The sequence below is a fragment of the Arvicanthis niloticus genome, chromosome 26 (genome assembly GCF_011762505.2).
Source record: "Arvicanthis niloticus isolate mArvNil1 chromosome 26, mArvNil1.pat.X, whole genome shotgun sequence".
NCBI lineage: Eukaryota > Metazoa > Chordata > Mammalia > Rodentia > Muridae > Arvicanthis > Arvicanthis niloticus.
In genome coordinates, this window is record NC_133434.1 from 31,508,880 (window position 1) to 31,530,012 (window position 21,133).

Genomic DNA, 21,133 nt, shown 5'->3' on the forward strand with positions numbered 1-21,133 from the left:
AAGCAAGTGATTTTCTAGATGAGGGAAGTTAATATAGGGTTGTTTTTTTCTACCTTTTCTTTTTAATCTTGATTTTTAAAAAATGGGAAACTTCATGCTAGGAAATAAATGATACTAGTTAAAAGTAGTGTTTATTTCTTTTTAAGTAAGATACAAATCATATCTTAAGATTTTGTTTTTTCCTTAATGCTTTTATCTTTTGGAGAGGTGTACATGTATATAATAGTGGGGTGTATTTTGTTTAAGGCAGTCTTCAGTTTCATAGCCCAAACTGACCTAAAACTCATGTTAATCCCTGCTCGGTGTCCCAAGTGCTGGGGTAAGCATGTGCTATCATACCTGCCGAATGTATTTTTCCTTGGGGAGAATGAAGCTATAATTATAACTTCTTTATATTTCACTGTAACCTTTAATGAGAGAAAACTTAAAAGTCTGGGTTAATTGCCTTTTTTTCCAAACATTCAGAAAGTATGTGCGTGTGTGCGCGTGTGCTCGCACGCGTGAGCATGCACTTGCTTGTTTGCTTAGGAATATTGTCTTATATGCTTGATGAGGGTGTAGTGGGGGGCTTGGGGGTCAAACTCCAGTCAAAACTTAATTAATGGTAGTGCTGAGCTATCTAAATCGCTGTTTGTTTTACTGTATTTCATTCCATCTGGCTCTTGCTACATTCTTTATTTCTTAATTTGTGGTATTATTTAAAAATAATACATTTCCTTGATTTAGATGTATTTTTAATCTAACAAGAAGAAAATAGGTAGATAATTTTGGTTGTTTAGGCCATTTGTCTTGGTAACATGGGACTTTAGAGCTCTATAGTATATTCTTCTCTGTCTGAACACTAGATGGCATTTATCAGAAAATTTTCAACACCAAAGATTGGGGAACCATCTTAGTGTCTCTGAAGTGTTTAGCTGGCTTTTTTTTTCCCTCTTAAATAAATAGGTAGCCTGAGAATTTCTCAGTTAGAAAGTTTTTGTTCATTTTTTACATCCACGAACCCAGCTGTATATTCAGCAATGTTTTTTCAATCAAATATTCACTTTCATTGTTTGTCCATTTGTACCTTTGCATAAAACAATATGGTGCAGTTAATTACATCAGGTTCTACTTTTTACAATAAATAGTTGTCCTCTAGTTTGCAATAGCATGTTCCTCATTTTCATCAGAGACATCACCAGAATGACTTTTCTTGGCCTTTGCTCCACATACCTTCTCCTTAGGACTGCTTATGTACTCTTAAGATGGCTGAGACTGTCTCTACACCTCTTCTATCATTATCAAGTCTCACCACAATCAAGATATTTATCTATATGTGTCTATTCAAGATAATGTATTTCTTTCTAACACATACATTCCAACCCCTGCCTATTAACTGTGTTCCAACTCTTGCTTCCTCATTTTAGGCTCACTTCTCATTAGCAATATCTTCTCTTAGCCTGGTAAGCTGCTATAACAAAATACCAAGATAATCTAGTATTTACATGGCAAGAAGTTATTTTGCAAGGTGGAAAGTCCTGAAAGGTTGGATTACTTGTGTTGGTGTAAAAAAAAAAGTAATTTTTGCTATGTAGAGGATTAATCTTATGAACAATCTCATATAAGAGAAGAAACAGGGCAGCAGTCTTCATTTCTTTGTTATAGTGTTCATGAATGCAGTCCCCATGACATAATTACCTTAAAAATGCCCTAGTATGTGTGTGTTGGGGTGGACCAGGAGGTTGCAGGTTTTGTTTTTTTTTTTTTTCCCCCCCAGAGAGGAATCTCTCTACGTAACCCTGGCTGTCCTAAAAGTAGATTAGACTGGCCTTTAGAAGTGCTAAGATTAAAGGTGTATGCCATCATGCCCAACAACTCCTGCCTTTTAATGCCATCTCACTGGTGATGAGATTTCAACATTGGAATTGGATTTGGGCACATAGAGAATATAGCAAAAAAGTAAAATGAGGGTGTGGTGTGGAGGAATGGCTGTTAGTGTTTAGCCATGGGCAGCCAGAGATTGGGGTGTCTTCTCAGCGAACCTCTGCTTCAGGAGGAGCCATGGCACTCAGGGTCACTAGGAACACCAAAATTAACACAGAAAATAATGCCAAGGTCAGTATGGTAGGCGCCAATCATGTGCCTGTGGCAAATTGCTGCTGCCTCCATTCCCAGGCTGAGATGGAGAGCTGCTTTTGGAGACATTGGTAGTAAAGTCAGCGAACAGGCCTCTGAAAAAGGAAACAAAAGCGTTAGGTGCTGGAAAAGTTAATGTTAAAGTCCTACCAAAACCTGTGGAGGAAAAGGTGCCTGTGTGTGAGCCAGAGATGGAACTTGCAGAGCCTGAGCCTGAACATGTTACAGAAGAGAAGCTTTCTCCTGAACCTGGTTTGGTTGATAATCCCTCTCCAAGCCCAATGGAAACATCTGGATGTGCACCTGCAGAAGAATATCTGTGTCAGGCTTTCTCTGACGTAATTCTTGCAATGAGTGATGCAGATGCAGATGATGGAGCCAATCCAATCCTCTGTAGTGAATATGTGAGAGATATCTATGCTTACCTCAGACAACTGGAGGAAGAGCAGTCAACTAAACCAAAATACCTACTGGGTCATGCAGTCACTGGAAACATGAGAGCCATCCTAATTGACTGGCTAAAACAGGTTCAAATGAAATTTAAGCTGCTGCAGGAAACCATGTACATGACTGTGTCCATTATTGATCAGTTCATGTAGAACAGTTGTGTGCCCAAGAAGATGGCTACAGCTGGTTGGTGTAACTGCCATGTTTATTGCAAGCAAATATGAGGAGATGTACTTCGCCTTTGTGACTAACAACACTTACACTAAGCACCAGATCAGACAGATGGAGATGAAGATTCTGAGAGTTCTGAACTTCAATCTTGGTGGCCCTCTGCCTCACCACTTCCTCCATAGAGCATCTAAAATTGGAGAGGTAGATGCCGAGCAGCATACTTTGGCCAAATACCTCATGGAGCTCTCCGTGCTGGACTATGACATGGTGCATCTTGCTCCTTCTCAAATTGCAGCTGGGGCTTTTTGCTTAGCACTGAAAATTCTTGACAACGGTGAATGCACACCAACCCTGCAGCACGCACTACCTATCCTACATGGAAGAATCCCTGCTTCCTGTTATGCAGCACCTGGCTAAGAATATAGTCACGGTGAACCGTGGCCTTACAAAGCACATGACTATCAAATACAAGTACGCAACATCTAAACATGCTAAGATCAGCATGCTGGCACAGCTGAACTGTACGCTAGTTCAGAATTTGTCTAAGGTCATGACAAAAGCTTAACTCCAATGGACTACTACATCTGCAAATGCAGTTGGCACCATGTGCCGCCTGTACATAGGATACTGTGTTTACTGCTCGTCAATAAAGGTTGTGACTTTTGACTTTGCATAGCCTGACTCATTTGAATGTGGTTGCTTCTTTAAGATAACAAACATTGTCAAAGAATTTAGGAGTATATTAAGAACTGCTTCTAGTTTAACAACTATCAACTAATGTATATATTTGTATCCTATATGTTTATATACTTCACTGTGTGTCCTTATATCATCATGTAAAGTCTTCTGCCACGCTCTGGTTTAAACTAAGTCTACCAGCTAGTCCTTTGTTCCATTTTCTTAGAGGTGGTTGCCACCTTTAACCACTGTCTCTTGAGCTGTCAGCTTTCAGATCTGAAACCAAGTATTTTTGTTATGTAAAATAGGATGTTCAAAATTAAAGGTGTCTTTTAAAAGAATTTGCCCCCAAATCTCAATACCAACAGATAAGGGTATATTCTTGTATATCCTGTATAGACATAATTATGCATATGTTGTCAAGGAGATATTTTTATATGGGTTCATTTTATTGACAGTATTCCTTTCAACATTCCTTTCAATGCCTATACTGATGCATTTCCTAGTGTGAACAAACTGTATGTAATGTATTCAATCATTCCCTTAGTGATATTCAAGTGCATTCTCTTGTTGCCCTCCATACAGTGCTTCCTAAATGCTCTTTGATGTCTTGGTTGGCTTCATGTATAGTAGCTTTCCCAGGGGGGTGTGCTTTCAATTCTGACAGCCAGATGAGTGTGGCTGGCACCATACCAAGGTGCCACTTCTCTCTCCTGTCTTGTAACTCCAACTGGAAAAGAAATCCTGTCTCATTTGCTGTTTTAATTTATATATCTGATATCAAGTTGAATAAGATTGTATTGATGGCAAGCTTTCCCAATTCTAAAAAAAAAAAAAAAAAAAAGTCAAAAAAAAAAAAAAAAAGTAAAATGATCTTACAGTCTTTGAAAGAGAAGGAGTAATGTAGAACTACCAAATAGATATTTTGCTGGTATTTTAATACTGTTCTGATTCTTTAAAAGCAGCCATAGAATTAATAAATATCCAGATTATTAATTAAATTCACAAATGCATAAGTGTGAATGAAATGCAAATTGTATTGATAAAGATCAACAGTGTGTTGTTAGTTTAGAGTTAACCCTGTGATGTAGACAGATGGTCAGTGAGTAAAGCGTTTCGTTTGCAAGAGCTATGACCTGAGTTCCAGAACCACACAAAGCTGGGCACCCTAACATGCACCTTTACTCCATGTGTTCCTGAGGTAGGAGACAAAACCAAGAGAATCCCTGGGAGTTTGTGAGCCAGCTACCCTAGTGTACACAGCAGTGAACAGTAACAAAGGGAAGAGAGACCCTGTTTCAAACAAGGTCAAAGATAAGGAAAGACATTGTCCTCCAACTTGCAGATGTTTTACTACAGTACACATGTGCCTGCCACCACACATAAAGCTTACCTTTGTAGCAGACGAGAAGGTAAATAGATTCCATACCTACTTTCAAATTTACTTTTAAATAAAAAACATTCCTCTTTTTTGTAAAGATTTATTTAATATAGTTAGATGTATTTATGCGTATCAGTGTTTTTCCTGTTTGTCTGTATACTACATGCATTCAGTGTCCTCAGAGACCAGAAGAGGGAATCAGATCTTTACTGGAATTAGGAATGGTTGTCAACCACCATGTGGGATGTGGGTGCCTGCAGTCAGGTGTGGCTCTTCTACAGGAGCAACAAATGCTCTGACTGAGCCATGCTTCTTTCTGTTCTTTTTGAAGCTTCTCAGTTCCCTGTTCCATCATGTTCCCTGTGTGTCTACCTTGTTAAAGAAATAATCATTTTCTTGACTTCATTTAGTATTCTCTTTGCCAAGCAAGTTTTCTTTTGACATTCTTTAAATTACTTGATAATATCATTAATCACTAATTTCATTTTGTGTAAGTTTATTAAATTTGTTGACAGTTCCATATACATGGAGTGCATTTTGATACTCTTGTCCTTTACCACTGCAGCTCTACAGATCCCACATTCATATCTTACTTTGTGACTCACTGATTGGTGGGCTCCTTACCAGCAAGTACACTGTTGTGTCCCCCCATTTTGAGACAAGGTGTTATGTGGCCTTGAATTACCTATTTTCTCTCTCTTGAGACCTAGGATTCAATAGCTACTCTGCCCATAAGCGTTTATTTTTCCTTCCTTTATGCCCGTTAATATACATATGCTTAGTACTAGAATTAAAGGTGTGAGCCACCATGTCTGGTTTTTGGTTTTTTGTTGTTGTTGTTGTTTTTGAGGGTTTTTTTTTTGTTTTGTTTTGTTTTGTTTTTGTATTGCTTTATTTTGCTTTGAATAGATTGGTTAATACCATTTCTCTCTATGGGGCTGAATTTAATCTCTTCACATTCAAGGATTTGCCTATTTGCTTCTAATGTATTGTTTACTGTATATTAGTACAGAGTTATGAATTAATCTGCAAGTTCAGGTTTTGGTTTTTAATTGGAGTACAGAGCAAATGAAGGTAGAATTATGTATTGATGAAGCATTCCTAGAAGCTTCTCAGTACAATCTGAGTGAGTCAAGCGGAAATGACTGTGTAGTTGTTACCAGGGCATGTCCTCATGTGTTTAGTCATTCTTATTTCATACATACTGAATACCTACTACATGCTGTTTCTAGTACATACTAACTCTAAGAAATTCACTATAAAATAAATACATTCCTTGGCTTGGTATTTCTCAGTAATTTGGAATTTGCTGACAGTACTGGGGAACTGTAGAATGTGAAATGGTTGATTTTTTTTTTTTTTTTTTTAATTATACTAAGTAGGATTAATTATTTAAACTCTTGGTATTCTTTTCAGCTTTAACTGTGGCGAAAATTGGCATGATCCAGTTAAATGTAAGGTGAGGTTGGTTTTTGTTTTTAAGGGGATGATACAATTTTAAGTTTTGATTAAAGATAATAGTCGATTACTTTATTCTAATTAACAAGATTTTATTCTTTTCATTTCAAGTGATTGTTGCAGATAGTCTATGAGTGCATTCTTTAGTGTCAGGTTCCCATTTGTTCTTAGAATATCCTTGGATAGGCCAAGTCAGTTTTTAGGTTAATTTGACTTTTCCTCAAGGTTCCAGATTCTCCACTCAACTTTAACCAGACAAAATTGTTGTTTGGTTGATCCTATATAGATGAGATTTTATAGCTACAAATTTTCCTACTTTTAGAATATGTCTATTGAAAATCGATTGCTTCTTTTTAAGTGCTGAAATACATGGCTATTCTTAACTTAAGCCTAGTTATATTCTAACAGTTGTTATTTTCAAATAGTGGTTGAAGAAGTGGATTAAAAAGTGTGATGATGACAGTGAAACTTCTAATTGGATTGCAGCTAACACAAAGGTTGGTCCATCTGTGTATCTCCCCTGATCCCACCCCAACCCCAACTGTTGATAATGAACACGGATATGGGTAAGTGTGTAAGCATTAGCAAAAGCAATGTGCGTTTATGTCGGTATGGGCCTTGTGATAACTTGTATCCACCCCCACCCCACCTCCTATGGCTGCCTATTTATTCACTGTCAGGTGTTTATTTCTTGGAGTAGCTGTAAAGCAGCAGTAGTTCTTTTATTATAGAAACACTGAGTTTTTCTGTACAAGTTAATTTTGCTGTCTTGACTGCTTTGCTGCTCAAGTATGAGGAACTCAGTTCAAGTCCTTGACACCCATGTAAAAGAGCTGTCACCATGTTTGCCTGTAACCTGCAGTGCTAAGATTCAGGAAAGGATGGATTCCCTGGAGGTCAGTGAGTCAGCCTAGCTGATTTGAGGAACCCCAGATTAGGTGAGAGTGTCTCAGGAACAAGGTCAGAGCTATAGAGCAGAGCACCCAGCATCATCTTCTAGTCTCTTGTACATTCGTGTACACACAATGTGTACATCACTCAGGTTTTTAAAGGTGGCCTTTTTTTTGGTTTTTGTTTTTTTTTAAGCCAGGCATAGTGGCACACATTAATCATTGCACTTGGGAGGCAGACACATCTCTTTTTGAGTTTGAGGACATCTAGTGAGTTCTACATAGTGAGTTCTAGGACAGCTAGAGCTTTATAGAGATATCCTATCTCAACAACAAAAACCTCTTAAGTACATTTTTTAGAAAAATGGAAATTTTGAGCTTCAGTATGAATTAAATTTGAAAGTCAAGATCTGATTACCTGCTTACATGACTCTGTATGCCAAATTGCTTATATATGGATCCTATGTGACCTAGAATTAGTTTCTTCGTTATTTCTATTTTGTCATTTATTCATGAGACAAGTAGGAATAAATAACACCATTACAAGATTTATAGCTTTATGGTGCATATAAAGCCCTGAGAACAGGATAGGTACTCTGCAGCTAGGTGACCGCACTAAGCCGTGTGTTAAGTAAAATACTTAACCTTCAGTAAAACTGTGTGTTTAAAAATATTTTGATTGTTTTTATTTGAGTGGGGAGATGGCTCAGCAGCTGCTCTTCCACAGGACCTTTGTTCAATTCCCAACACCTGCATGGTTGTTCACTACTTTCTATAATTCTCTCTCTAGAAGATATGATGCCCTGTTCTGGTTTCTGTAGGCACTTGCACACAGATCGCAAACACAGACATAACCCATAAAAATAAATTTTAAAGAAAGCATTACATTTTGTGTCTATTAATACCCAGTAACAACCAGATGGTGATAGTGCACCCCTTTAATCTCAGCACAAGGGAGCCAGAGCCAAGTGGATCTTTGTGAGTTTAAGGCCAGCCTGTCTAAAAATTGAGAACTGTTACACAGAGAAATCTTGTCTTGAAAAACACAAGCAGAAAAAAAAAAATGACAAACAAAAAAACAAAAATTGCCAGTAAATATAATATACTTTACATTTAATGGTCTTTATTAGATGCTTACTACTTTTTAAAGAAACTTATGTGTATGCACTATAATAAATAAATGAAATCTAGAATTAGCTTCTGTCCTCAGTGGTATAGCATTGACACCAACTCTATAGTTTTTTTCCATAGGAATGTCCCAAATGCCATGTCACAATTGAGAAGGATGGTGGTTGTAATCACATGGTCTGTCGTAACCAGAACTGTAAAGCAGAATTTTGCTGGGTGTGTCTTGGCCCTTGGGAACCACATGGATCTGCATGGTAGGTTGGACAAATGGTAGAGTACATTGATATAATTTTAGGATATATACCACATAAAAGTGATATTTCTGCCTTTGATTATCACCTGACTTGAGCTAAAAAAAAGTTTAATATGTCATCTCAATAGAGGAGTATATTCAAGATAACCACAAAGAGGTATTTGCTAGTCATTTCTCACAGAGATTAATAATTGAGATAAACCTATGCATTCAGATTTCATTAGTTGAAAAAGTTGAAAACAGTAAAAGGAATACTATGAACAGAGGTGGAATAATGTTTTCAGTTCATGATTTTAATTAGTTACCTTGTCTGACGTGTTCTCTAGGTAGAGGTTATAAAGTAGAGTTTACTGGCAGAAATTTAACTTTCATGTTTTCCTCATCCTCCACATCATTAAATAACAGTTATGTTGTCCAACTAAAAATTGGAAAGCTACTGAACAAAAATCTGTATTTTTAGCTTCTCTTTGAAATAGGCTTGCATTCCTACTGGGAAGAATAACCTAGAGCTGGGAAGTAGTCCTTCAAATGGCCCTCTGTTGTCTAATTTTATAAGTTTTTCAAGGGTGACATTTAATGTTAGATGCATATGCAGATGTTAATTAATTGCATCTATTGGAGATGAGTTCCGGGATGCTCTGTGAATACCAAAGTGTGAGCATGCCCATGGTCATTATGTGCACTCGTATAGTATTTGCATACATGGCCCTCCTTCTGCATATTTTATTTAAACTATTTCTAGATTACTTACTTAGCATACAATAAAACTTTTGTAAACAGTATTATTTAGGGAATAATGACAAGAATAAAGAAATCTGTGTGTTCAGTACAATTTTGACTTTAGGTAATTTTTTTCCTCCAGTGAACATTGTTTCCATGAATGCATAATCCTTGAATACAAAGGCTACTCTTGTTAAATGGCATTGTTCCATGTCCTTCTAAACTAATAGTTTAGTTACATGCCTATTTATTTGGGAAAGTGCAGGTTAAATTGTAGATGTATTTTGAGAAACACAGGAGGAGCTAACACATTTCCTGAAAATGTTTCTGACTGTTATAATATACAAATGACAAACTTTTTTTGATTTGTGTTACCTTCCTGTTGACTCCCTAGTAAGTTGGAGGGCACAGGGAAAGCTAGGAGATAGACTGCATTATAAAGTAGTAGGAAAGTAGTGTGGATACTGTGAGGATTTAAGTAGAAGAGTGGACGGGTTTAGTGAGAAGGTTTGTATTGTGTGCTCTACATACTTGTCAGATAATTCTGGGTAGGCGAAAGAGGTTGCAGGGTCAAGACAAGATAAAGGAAATATGAATTTGAGAAAAATAGGTCTTTGCTTTTAGTTAATTGGGACTTGTATTAGTTACTTTAATTAAAGGAATAATAATAGGGATTATTTCTAAAGCTAATTCTAAGGTAAAAACTAGTTTGTTAGTGGCAAATTTTGCCATTGTCAAAGCTGAAGACATTCTGTTTTAAGACAGCATACTATAGACTTCCTAGAAAATAAAATATAGTCGCTGTATGCTTTTGTGTACAAGCCTAGTAAAAGGGGGAAGAGGGAATAGAGGAGAGTGTTGGAAGACCTGTGAGTTTGATGACATCTCTAATTACAATTTAGATTTTAGGTTATCTAAATCAAAAGAGATAAACCACAGACTGAATGGTGACCTGAGAGAGTGGGCCATGACTATTGCTCATTGACCTTGAAAATGTATCCTCCTTTGTTTTCTGTGTATGTCTTAAAATGCCTCTGATTTGTCAAAGCACAATTCCAAGTAGCATCAACTGTTATTTGAGTTAGAAATATACATAGATCCTAAATAGTTTGCTTAAGCCTTTAAATCTGTGCTACTTTTGGAAGGGAAAAATCTTACGTTAAGATACTGCTTTAAAATACATTTTAGGAAAAAAAAAACACACACACACACAAGGAGCTAGGTGTGGCATACAACCACTAATTTTAGCAGTCAGGAGGCAGGTGGATCTCTGAATGACCGGCTAGCCTGGTCTATATAACTAATGCCCAGGCAGCCAGAATTACATAGAGAGACCATGTCACAGAAACAAACCAGAAAGGAAAGCTAAGAGGTTTAGAAGACGGGAAGAAGAGAGTGTTAATAGTTAACCAAGATAAGTCAAGTGTCATAAACAAACTATTATGTTGAGAAGTATGAATGATCAGGTGAAAATTAATATTAAACCATTCATTAAATTGTTATCTGTGTTACTTTAAGATCAACTGTGTGTTTTTAAATAATGTAAAATAGTGCTAGATTAAGCAATTAAAAATATAATTTCAAAGTTCTATAAATAATATGAACCATATTATTTCCATAAAATGTTTGGGTTCAGAAATTTGTAGCCTATGCAGGAAAAATAGGCAAGGATATTTGGAATTATTGGCCATTTCTTGGAGTAAGCATAATAGATTTTTTTTCTTAGATGAATATCTTTAAAAGCTTCCTGAAACATGCCCCCCTTTCTTCTGCTTTCTGATACATTATTTTGTAAAAGATCATCTTATCCCTAGTCTCCTGTTCAAGCATACAAGTTAAAGGAAGGTATTGAACACACATAGACAAATACTTCCCTCTAAACGGCTTTCTGATAAGTATTGGTTAAAATCAATGATAATACGTATTTGTATGCATAGAAATACATACACACTGAAACATTTCTGAAAGGCTAAGGATAGTTCATGGCAGAGCATCTGCTTAGCATGTGAGAGGCTCTCAGTACCAATCCTTAGCACCATGTGAAAAAATTAGCGCATATTGAAAAAATACTTCTGAAAAAGTTGGGAAGTCTGTACAGCAACTTAATAGATGATTTGCATTTTTCATGTGTGTGATTGTGTATCACACAGGTGCTCACTCATGGTTCAAAAACTGTCCATAAAGCCAGAAGAGACCATTAAATAACTTGGAATTAGAGTTCCAGAATGTTTTGGTCTACCCCTTGTGTATACTGGGGATCAAACTCTTCCCCTCTGCAAGAGTAGCAAGTGCCCTTAGCCACTGAGCCATTTCTTAAACCTTAATGCAATTTACTTTTAACATCTAATTAAATTTTTTTATTTGGGATGAAGGGGGGATGGTGTTTTAAAAAGTCTTCTGTAGCTCTAATCCTGCCCTGAACTGCCTCTGTGCTTTAATGTGCTTTGAACCACTCTTTGAAAGTCCACTGCAATTGGTAGTTAAGCATTAAATAAATACCCCAAATTAGAATATAGTCTCTAATAAAAGGTATAGAGTAGCCAGGTATGGTAGCATGTACCCTTAATCCCAGCACCTTGGGGCAGTGTCCGGCAGATCTCTGTGAGTTCTGGGTCAGCCTGATCTACGTAGCAGATCTCAAACCAGCCAGGGCTACTTAGTGAGAACTTGCCTAAACAACAAATAAAGGTATGTAGTAACAAGGACAAAAGAAGTACAGTCATTTCCACTCTGAGCTCATTTCTCTGGACATATTTCCTCCTCCTCCTCTCCTTTTTATGTCATTCAGTTTTCAGAGACAGCTAATAAATCATAGTAGTATGTAAAGTCCATAGCACAGACAACTCTTCAATAGTAACTTGCTGATTGTTGGTTCTTTGGTTTATAAAAGGAAAGAGAGTGAGTAATGGATAGCTTAGGAGATAAGATGATCTCTTCAGCAGTAGAGTTAGAAGTTGAGGTTACATGTAAAAAGTAAGCTATCTACTACAATGTTTCTAGTGATTGTGGCTTAGCTGGTTTGGGATGGGCTACCTAGAAGGTGCAGAATTTCCTATTACTTCTTGGAGAATTGATCTGATATTGTAGGCAATTGAAATATTAATATATTTGGAGTATGGTCAGCCCTCCCAGTGTGCTTTATTTAGTCTTTTATTTCTATTATTACAACAATAGAACCCTTTGACATCTCAGTGTATCTACTGTAAAGTAGAATGCTGATTCTGAATAATGACGTACAAGTTAAATGCTACATTCTTTTCACTTTTTAATTGATTTATGATTTTCTGAAATCCTCTTAATTTTCTTTAAGGTACAACTGTAACCGCTATAATGAGGATGATGCAAAGGCAGCAAGAGATGCCCAAGAGGTGAGTGCAGCCCCAGCAGCACAGCACTGGCCAGGGCCTCCTGACACACATTTCTCGGGAAACATTCAGGTCTGAATTGCTGTCGACACTACAATAAATCCTAGCTGTCTTACAGTTAAGAGAGACTCTCTTTATACTACTGATTAGTTCATTGTTGTTTTCTGAGGTAGGCTTTCTAGCCCAAATTGGTATCAAACTTACGATACTTCTGCCTCTGCTTCTTCCAGAATGCTGACTATAGGCATATGCTTTGTGCTTAGTCTGTTTTGTTTTGTTGTTTATTTTAAGACAAGCTCTTTCTTAGCACCTTGAATTCCTCCTGAGTCTGAGCTAGTTATGTCGCTTATTTTCAGGTCGCAGTGCTGGTGTGGCATCAGCACTCACTTTGAATTCTGCTCATTCATTGTCCATGTAGTTCTCATAGGTTGCTTGATTTGAAACAGAATCTCAGGAGTTGGGAAATTTCCTGTTATAGTATAGAAAAATGACCTGCTATTAGAGAAAGGATTCAAAACAGTAGATTTGGATTTATAATACTTTGGTGTTTTTTTTTTATCTCATAATTTTATAGTAGTTGTAGAACCATTGGTTTTGTTTGTTGTGATTACTTAGCCATTTTTTTTTTATTGAAATTCCTAGAGACAAAAAAAAAAAAAAAAAAAAAAAAAAAAAAAGCTCTTTTTAAATGGCTTTCCCAGCTGGATATAATTGAAAACATGCTTTGCAAATGTTTCATTTTGTTCAATTTTTTTTAAAGGCATTTTTTAAAATATTTTTTAGGCATGGCATATTGTTATGTGTTTGTAATCCCAATACTCTAGAAGTTCGTAGGATCTTAAGTTTGAGTCCAGCCTTTGGCTACATAACAAGTATCAGACCAGCAAGATTCCTCCCACTCAACACACACACAGACCGCTAATCTTTTTAATTACTGGTAGGAATAAAGGGTACTGTGTCTTTTTAAATTGCAAATAATGGATGTTTGACAAATGTATGTGATACTTTTGGGGGCTAGGTCAAATAAAGCTATTCCTGTTGGCACAGATATGTAACACCAGCTACTTAAAAGGGAGAATCAGGAGCATCCTGAGTATAAGGCCTGCTTGAGCTACAGAGAGAAGTTGATAGCCATTTAGTGAGTTGGAAGCAATTCAGTGAGTTTCTGTTTCAAAAGGATGCTGTCTGTTTGTGGAACTGCGGAGATGGCTCATTGTTTAAAACTCAGCTTAAAAATACAAGGACTCAGCCGGGCAGTGGTCGCGCACGCCTTTAATCCCAGCACTTGGGAGGCGGATTTCTGAGTTCAAGGACAGCCAGCAATACAGAGAGAAACCCTGTCTCAAAACAAAAAAACAACAACAACAAAACAAAGCAGGAACTCAAATTCGGATCTTTAGCATCCACATTGCAGCTGCCTGTGATCCCGGCATTTAGGAGGCAGAAACAGGATTCCTGTGGATGGCTAGCTAGCTAGATGAGCCAGAGTCAGCAGGACCCCTGTTCAATGAGAGTCCATGTCTCAACAAATAGAAAGAGATCCAGAACTGTGGCTTTTGACACAAACACATACACATAAAAGGTAATAGAGGGCCAATGAGATGGCTCAGTAAGTTTTATTTGCTTTATGACTTTCATAATTGATCCACTGTAGAAGAAGACTGATTCCTGAAATGTTAACTCTAACTTCACGTTGGAAGGGTTGAATCTCACTATTGAATTTGCCTAGTATGTACAAGGCACTGGAGTGGGAATTAAATACTACCTGTAGTCTGTATGATCTCCACTCTGATTACTCAACTCTCTCTGTTTTCCCCCTTACTGCTAAGGAAGCCATAGGCTTTAACAGAAGAATGTGACCGCCTCAAAAAGCTTTACTTACAAAAAGCAGTTGGTAGCTATATTTGGCTGGTGGGCCAATTTGCCAGTTTGGGTTATTTTGGGAACTCTTTTTCAAATCTTGAATTTGTTTCTCATTCCAGATCCTGGCATCAATTAGAAAGATTTTGTTATTTGTATCGAAAGTTTTCTTTTTTGATTTTTTGAGGGTTTTGTTTATTGGGTTGCTGTTGTTGTTGTTGGGTTGTTGTTGCTGTTGTTATTGTTGTTGTAGTAGTTGTTGTGATGACGATGATGATAATGATAATAGCGATGTTGTCGTCCATGATGTCTCAGTATATGGTCTTATCCGGCCTGGAGACCAGACTAGCCTAGAACTCAGATCTACCTGCTTTCTCCTCCTGAGTGCTAGGATTAAAGGCATATACAACCACACTTAGCTTCATTGAGTTTTAATGAGAAATAGTTTGAGAATCATCAAGTATATTAAATAATTAAATATTGTGGTAGTATGTTAGTTGGGGTTCCTGTTAGATTTTGGGAACTTGACAGATTTGCAGATAGTAGTTCTTAGTGGAAAGTTGACATGCTAGGGGATAGTTTCCACATATTATATTTGCACGTTAGCATAATTTTTAGCTCACAACCATTGGTTTTGTACCTATCTGAGTCTTAAAATAACACAGCTTTGCCAGGCATGGTTGGTGTGTGGTGTAAATACAGCTCTGGAGAAATGGGAAGCAGAAACAGGAGAATCTTGATTTCAAGGCCACCAGAGCTCATTCCCAGACCCTCTCCAAATAGAAAAGTTGCAAAACAAAACATTGTTTCATCTGACTTTTTTTTTTCTTCTTCATTTTTTGAGTTGCTTCAGTGTTGTGTATGTTATTTGGGCATGTAATTTAATTGAATAGTGGTGAGATGTGTAGAGTTGATATTTAAGAGACAAACTATAGACAGACCTTTTGTCCTTCCTTCCTTCCTCCCTTCCTCTTTCCCTCCCTCCTTTCCTTTCTTCCTTTTTTTCCTTTTTTAACCCCACCCTTAAGAAGAGGGTTTCTCTGTGCCATAGCTGTTCTAGAACTCTCTCTACAGACCAGGCTGACCTCAAACCCAGAAATCCTTCTGCCTCTGCCTTCCAAGTGCTGGGATTAAAGGTGTGTGTCACCTTTATATTTCTATATAATATTGTATATATTCTCTCAGACATACATACACATACATATGTATGTGTGTACACGTACGTGTGTGTGTGTGTGTGTGTGTGTGTGTGTGTGTGTGTATTTAAACACACACACACAGAGCCTCCTGGATATCTACTTTTAGACTTTAAATCATAAAGAGAGAAGTAATACTGCATGTGTGGTAAGATCACACTTAACATTTACTAATCATTCTGCATCTCTATCAGGTACTAGAGACACCAAGTATATACTGTAAACAGTTGCACAACTCTAGAGACTACAGAAAAATGTAGAGACTTAGAGTCAGCTATGTTTGTACAACAATATAATGTAAAAATATCAAGTCAAAAATTATTGTTTTATTAATAAATACCAGGCTTTACTGAATACCACTATTATATGTAGTTGTTCTGGGTGAGTGTGAAATTGAACCCAGTGACTAATGTCAAAGGATCATGTGCTTTCCTCCTGTACTACATCCCTAGCTCTCCAGCCCTCACTGTCAGGCTGTTACTACAAATGTGTATATTTGGTTGGTTGAGAGAAAGGGAATAGGGGAGCCGCAGACACACGGGGTCTGACTCTGTAGGTGTGGCCGGTTTGAATTTATGCGGTCCTCAGTTTTGGCAATCCTGTCTTCTCTTTTCTGAGTGCTGGCATTACAAACATGCGCTTTCACACACAAAGTCATATATGTGTGCGTTTTCACAGAGGACAGTTCTCAAGATGTAGTTTCTTCCTGCCACTTGTGATCTGGGGATCAAATTCAAGTTGTCAGACTTGTGCATAAGTATGCTGAGCCATCTTGCTTGCTCAGACTTTTTTTTATAGTTAGTCCAAATCATGTCCATAAAGTGGATTTGATTAGTAGTTCCATTTCCTCTTTATGCTATTACCCTTTCCCTTCCTTTTTTAAAAAAAATGCCGTTTGTTTTTGGTTTTTTGGAGTCAGGGTCTCACTGTGTAGTTCTGTCTGGGACTCTTTGTGTAGATCAGTTTGTCTTCCTAGTAATTCTGCAAATGCAGACTCAGTGAAAACAACATTGGGCACGTAGTTGACGGCTAGAGAGACTGGTCAGTGGTTAAGAGTGCATTGGCTTGCCGGGCGGTGGTGGCGCACGCCTTTAATCCCAGCACTTGGGAGGCAGGGGCAGGCGGATTTCTGAGTTCAAGGCCAGCCTGGTCTACAGAATGAGTTCCAGGACAGCCAGGGCTACACAGAGAAACCCTGTCTCGAAAAAGAAAAACAACAACAAAAAAAAAAAAGAAAGAAAAGAAAAGAGTGCATTGGCTGCTCTTCTAGAAAATCTGTGTTCCGTTCCCAGCACTTACATGGTGGCTCACGACCTCCTGTAACTCTTGGTTCTAGGAGATCTGGTGCCTTTTTCTGGCTACTTTGGGCACCAAGCACACAGATTAATCAATATACATATAAGTTTTAAAAATCAATCATATAGTTGTGCGGTGGTGCACATCTTTAATCCCAGCACTTGGGAAGTGGGGACAGGTAGATCTTGAGACCAGCCAAGGCTACACAGAGGGGAAGAACCCCCCCCCTAAAAAAAATAAAACAAACAAACAAAACCCCACTTAGTTGATTCTATTGCCTACTTCAGTTACCGTGTCTGAGGAACTAGTGTGATGTCTTTTTGCCTTGGGCTAGTTTTCTACTCTATTTTTGCTTTGAGTACTGGGTTTTCAGGAAATTTGCCTAGCTTGCATAAGTCATTAGGTTCACTACCAATAACACACACAGCTGCTTCTGGTTTTCTAATTCATTGCATTCTGTCTGCCTTTAGTGTTTTACTGCTGTGAACGGACACCATGACCAAGGCTACTCTTAAGGACATTTAATTGGGGCTGGCTTACAGGTTCAGAGGTTCAGTCTGTTATCGTCAAGTCAGGAGTATGGCAGCAGGCAGACAGGCAGGCAGGCAGGCAGGCAGGCAGGCGGGCGGGCGGGCGGGCGGGCGGGCGGGCGGGCATGGTGCCGGAGGAGCTGAGAGTTCTACAGCTTGTTCTGAAGGTAAACAGAAGAATGACTTCCAGGTACCTAGGACAAGGGTATTAAATTAAAGCCCGCGCCTATAGTGACTCCAATAAGGCCACACCTCCTAATAGTGCCACTCCCTAGGCTATACATATATAAGCTATCACACTGTGAAAACTGCTGTCCAGTAGAAGCTTTTTGTGAATAAATATTAAGTATTAAAAATATTCTTTAGCACCATTGTTTAATTTGTTGGCCACATGTGGCTCATGGCAGCTTTATGGAAACTAGCAAGGCATTCATACCAGTATAAAATAACAATAGTAACTAAGTGACTGTATTCCTAATTTAAACTTACAAGTTAGTGTTTTATCTGCATATGTATCAACTTTCAATTTGCACTTTTAGTCAAAAAGTCAGTTAATACATTCATAGAATATGATGTTTTGATATGTATATGATGTTGATTGATGGTTCTGTCTACATAATTTTTTTTGTCACCTTGGGTACCTTTCATTTTTTTCTGGTTAGAGTTTTGACATTTACAGTGTTTTAAATACACAGTACAGCTGGGTGGTGGTGGTTTGCTATCATCTTTTAAAAACAAAACAAACAAAGCTTTAAGAGTCATGAAGCAGCCAGGCAGTGGTGGCCCACGCCTTTAATCCCAGCACTTGGGAGGCAGGGGCAGGCGGATATGTATTTTTGTACAGGTTTAGCATGTTGTCTCCCCGGGTTACCTATGTTGTTACATATTACCAACATTTGATCCTTTCAGGCTGAATAATACTCCATTGAATATATGCCACCATTTCTTTTTCCATTCGTTTGTGAATGAATTCCTGATTCCATGTCTTCTTTATTACAAATAATAAAGAGAAGTACTCAGCATAATTACTTCAGTTCTTCCACTGGATGCCCAAATGTGATAATATTGATACCTGTGATGACTCTACTTTTAGTTTCTTTGTATTTTCCATAGTGATTCTACTAATTGACATTCCTACCAGCAGTGTTGTATGAGAATTCCCTTCACTCCACATTATTGCCAACTTTTTGTACCCTTGCACTTTATGGTGATGAGCTGTTTTAACATACGAGGTGCTATATGATATTATGCCTTCATTAGAGACCAGCTTTTGTATATAATATGTATGTCATAATCATAGACCTTTGTTTTTTACTGGGTCAGCGATCGAGGGCAGCCTTGCAGAGGTACCTGTTCTACTGTAATCGCTATATGAACCACATGCAGAGTCTACGCTTTGAGCATAAGTTGTATGCTCAGGTGAAGCAGAAGATGGAGGAGATGCAGCAGCACAACATGTCCTGGATCGAGGTGCAGTTCCTGAAGAAAGCAGTTGATGTCCTCTGCCAGTGTCGTGCCACACTCATGTACACTTATGTCTTCGCTTTCTACCTCAAAAAGAATAACCAGTCCATTATCTTTGAGGTAGGACTAGTTGCTGGACGTGGGGAAAGGCTACCCTTTTTCACAGTATAAAGTTAGACCCTTCCTATTTTTTAAAAAAAAAAAGTCCTTAGAAAGATAAGAAAAACTTCTTTGTTATACTTAACTGCATTTTTCTTTTGAGACAGGAGGGTTTAGCTATATAGACCAGGCTGCCCCAAACTTTATAGAGATCCCCTGTCCTAGCATCCAAAGTAGTAGTGAGAATGGAGGCTTATTCTACCACACCCAACTCATGCATCAATTTTAAAGCATCTTTACAACCTTTACTCCTGCAAGCCTCCTCTTCAAGCCATCATGTCAACTTTCACAAAGCTAATTACCGCGTGTTAACTTTCAATATCGAGGCTAGTTTTGTGATTATTGAAAACTTCTGGTGTGCTGGGTGCTAAATAAGCAATTTATATGGATTGTGTCACTTAAGCCTTATGTGTCCTAGAATGGTACGCACTCCACTCCGATCTACAATAGAGAATAGCTGGGCTTGTGGATTGTGACTAATCCAGTGTTCAGGAAGCAGAGGGAGGCATGTCTTTGTGCATTCAAAGCTAGCTAGCCTGGGTCTATGCCAGCCACAGCTACAGGGTGAGATCCTATCTCTAAAAAAAAACAAAATATCAACACGGACAAAAAATAATCCATAGAATACTGTTCTTGCATACAATGTGAAATAGAATTTATTCAGCTGACACTTGTTTTTAACCTCAGAACTTCAGAGGCAGCTGAATCTCTGTCTGTTTGAGGCCAGCATGAGTTACACAGAATGTTCTGTGCCAACCAGGATTAAACAGTAGATGATGTCTTCTTTAAAATATGGGGCTGGAGAGATGGCTCAGCAGCTAAGAGCACTGACTGCTCTACTAGAGGTCTGGAGTTCAATTCCCAGCAACCACATGGTGGCTCACAACCATCTGTAATGGGATCTGACGCCCTCTTCTGGTGTGTCTGAAGAGAACAACTGGGTATTCACATACATAAAATAGACCTTCTAAAAAAAAATGTGCTCCCACTGCCTGGGGAAAAAAGCTGTCTACAGTCAGATATATGCATCAATAGAGATGTTTTTCTATTTGGTTTTTATCTTAAAAGTTTTAATTTTTAGTTTCTTCTTAGAAGATTTTAAAGACTTTAAAATTGTCCTCAGTATTCTTCTAGAGGTAATGGTTGAATCTTTTCTAACATTTTCAAAATTGTTTTGGGATAGAAAAAAAATGGTTGTTATAGGTGAAAGTCACAAAGAGCTTTACTCCTTAAGCTGCTTCCCAAAATGACTATATCAGTGTTGAGAATAAGTTTATAGTCAGAAAATTAGCTAAGATGGATTATATTTTAGCTTGATTTTTAAAGCTAAATTTTACTTAATAATTGTTTCTTTCAGAATAATCAAGCAGATCTAGAAAATGCCACAGAGGTGCTTTCGGGCTACCTTGAACGAGATATTTCTCAAGATTCCCTGCAAGATATAAAGCAGAAAGTCCAAGATAAGTACAGGTGAGATTTTAATATCTGCTGGACAGAATTGTCTGCCAGTTGTGAGGTTCTGTATGGTTGATGTAGCTGCTGTGTCTCCCACATTCCTTCTGTCTATTGTGCCAGAGGTTATGGAGGGTATACTGATGAGAAAGGAAGAAGTAGCCATTAGCATGAGGAACTGTGTGTAGAGGGTTGGTTCTCTGGAGTCGTTTGTTAGCTTTAATCTCTTGGGAAAAACGTGACTGAGCCGGGGTAAACAGCACTTCCGTTTTCGATGTTAAAAGTACAAAACCATGTTTGATTTCTCAATGCAAAGCTTTTTTCCAAAATGTTTTCTTCACATGCTGGTATCTCTTTTAATTTACCTTTTTCAAAATTTTATGTATATGCATGTATTTAAGTGCATTGTGTGGATATGCACAAAGCCTAGAAGAGGGTGTCATATTTCCTGGAGCTAGAGGTACAGGCAGGTGTGGGTGCTGGGAACTGAACTTGGATCCTCTGGAAAACAAGGAATGTTCTAAACCACTGAGGCATCACTTCACCTCCTGGTATCTTTTGTTTGGGTTT

At 37.9% G+C, this 21,133-nt stretch overlaps 1 protein-coding gene and 1 pseudogene across 2 annotated transcripts in view; both read left to right on the top strand.

Annotated features, from left to right (window-relative positions):
• The window catches only part of Arih1 (ariadne RBR E3 ubiquitin protein ligase 1), a 96,778-nt gene that overhangs the window by 71,711 nt on the left and 3,934 nt on the right, over positions 1–21,133 (top strand). For both annotated transcript variants that reach the window (XM_076925495.1, XM_076925494.1), the window contains 6 exons: positions 6,209–6,251; positions 6,676–6,747; positions 8,392–8,522; positions 12,552–12,609; positions 18,812–19,072; positions 20,469–20,581. In XM_076925495.1, coding sequence (XP_076781610.1) covers positions 6,209–6,251; positions 6,676–6,747; positions 8,392–8,522; positions 12,552–12,609; positions 18,812–19,072; positions 20,469–20,581 — 678 coding nt within the window. The remainder of the gene's footprint in view (positions 1–6,208; positions 6,252–6,675; positions 6,748–8,391; positions 8,523–12,551; positions 12,610–18,811; positions 19,073–20,468; positions 20,582–21,133) is intronic.
• Positions 5–6,202, top strand: LOC143439308 (G2/mitotic-specific cyclin-B1 pseudogene; annotated as a pseudogene).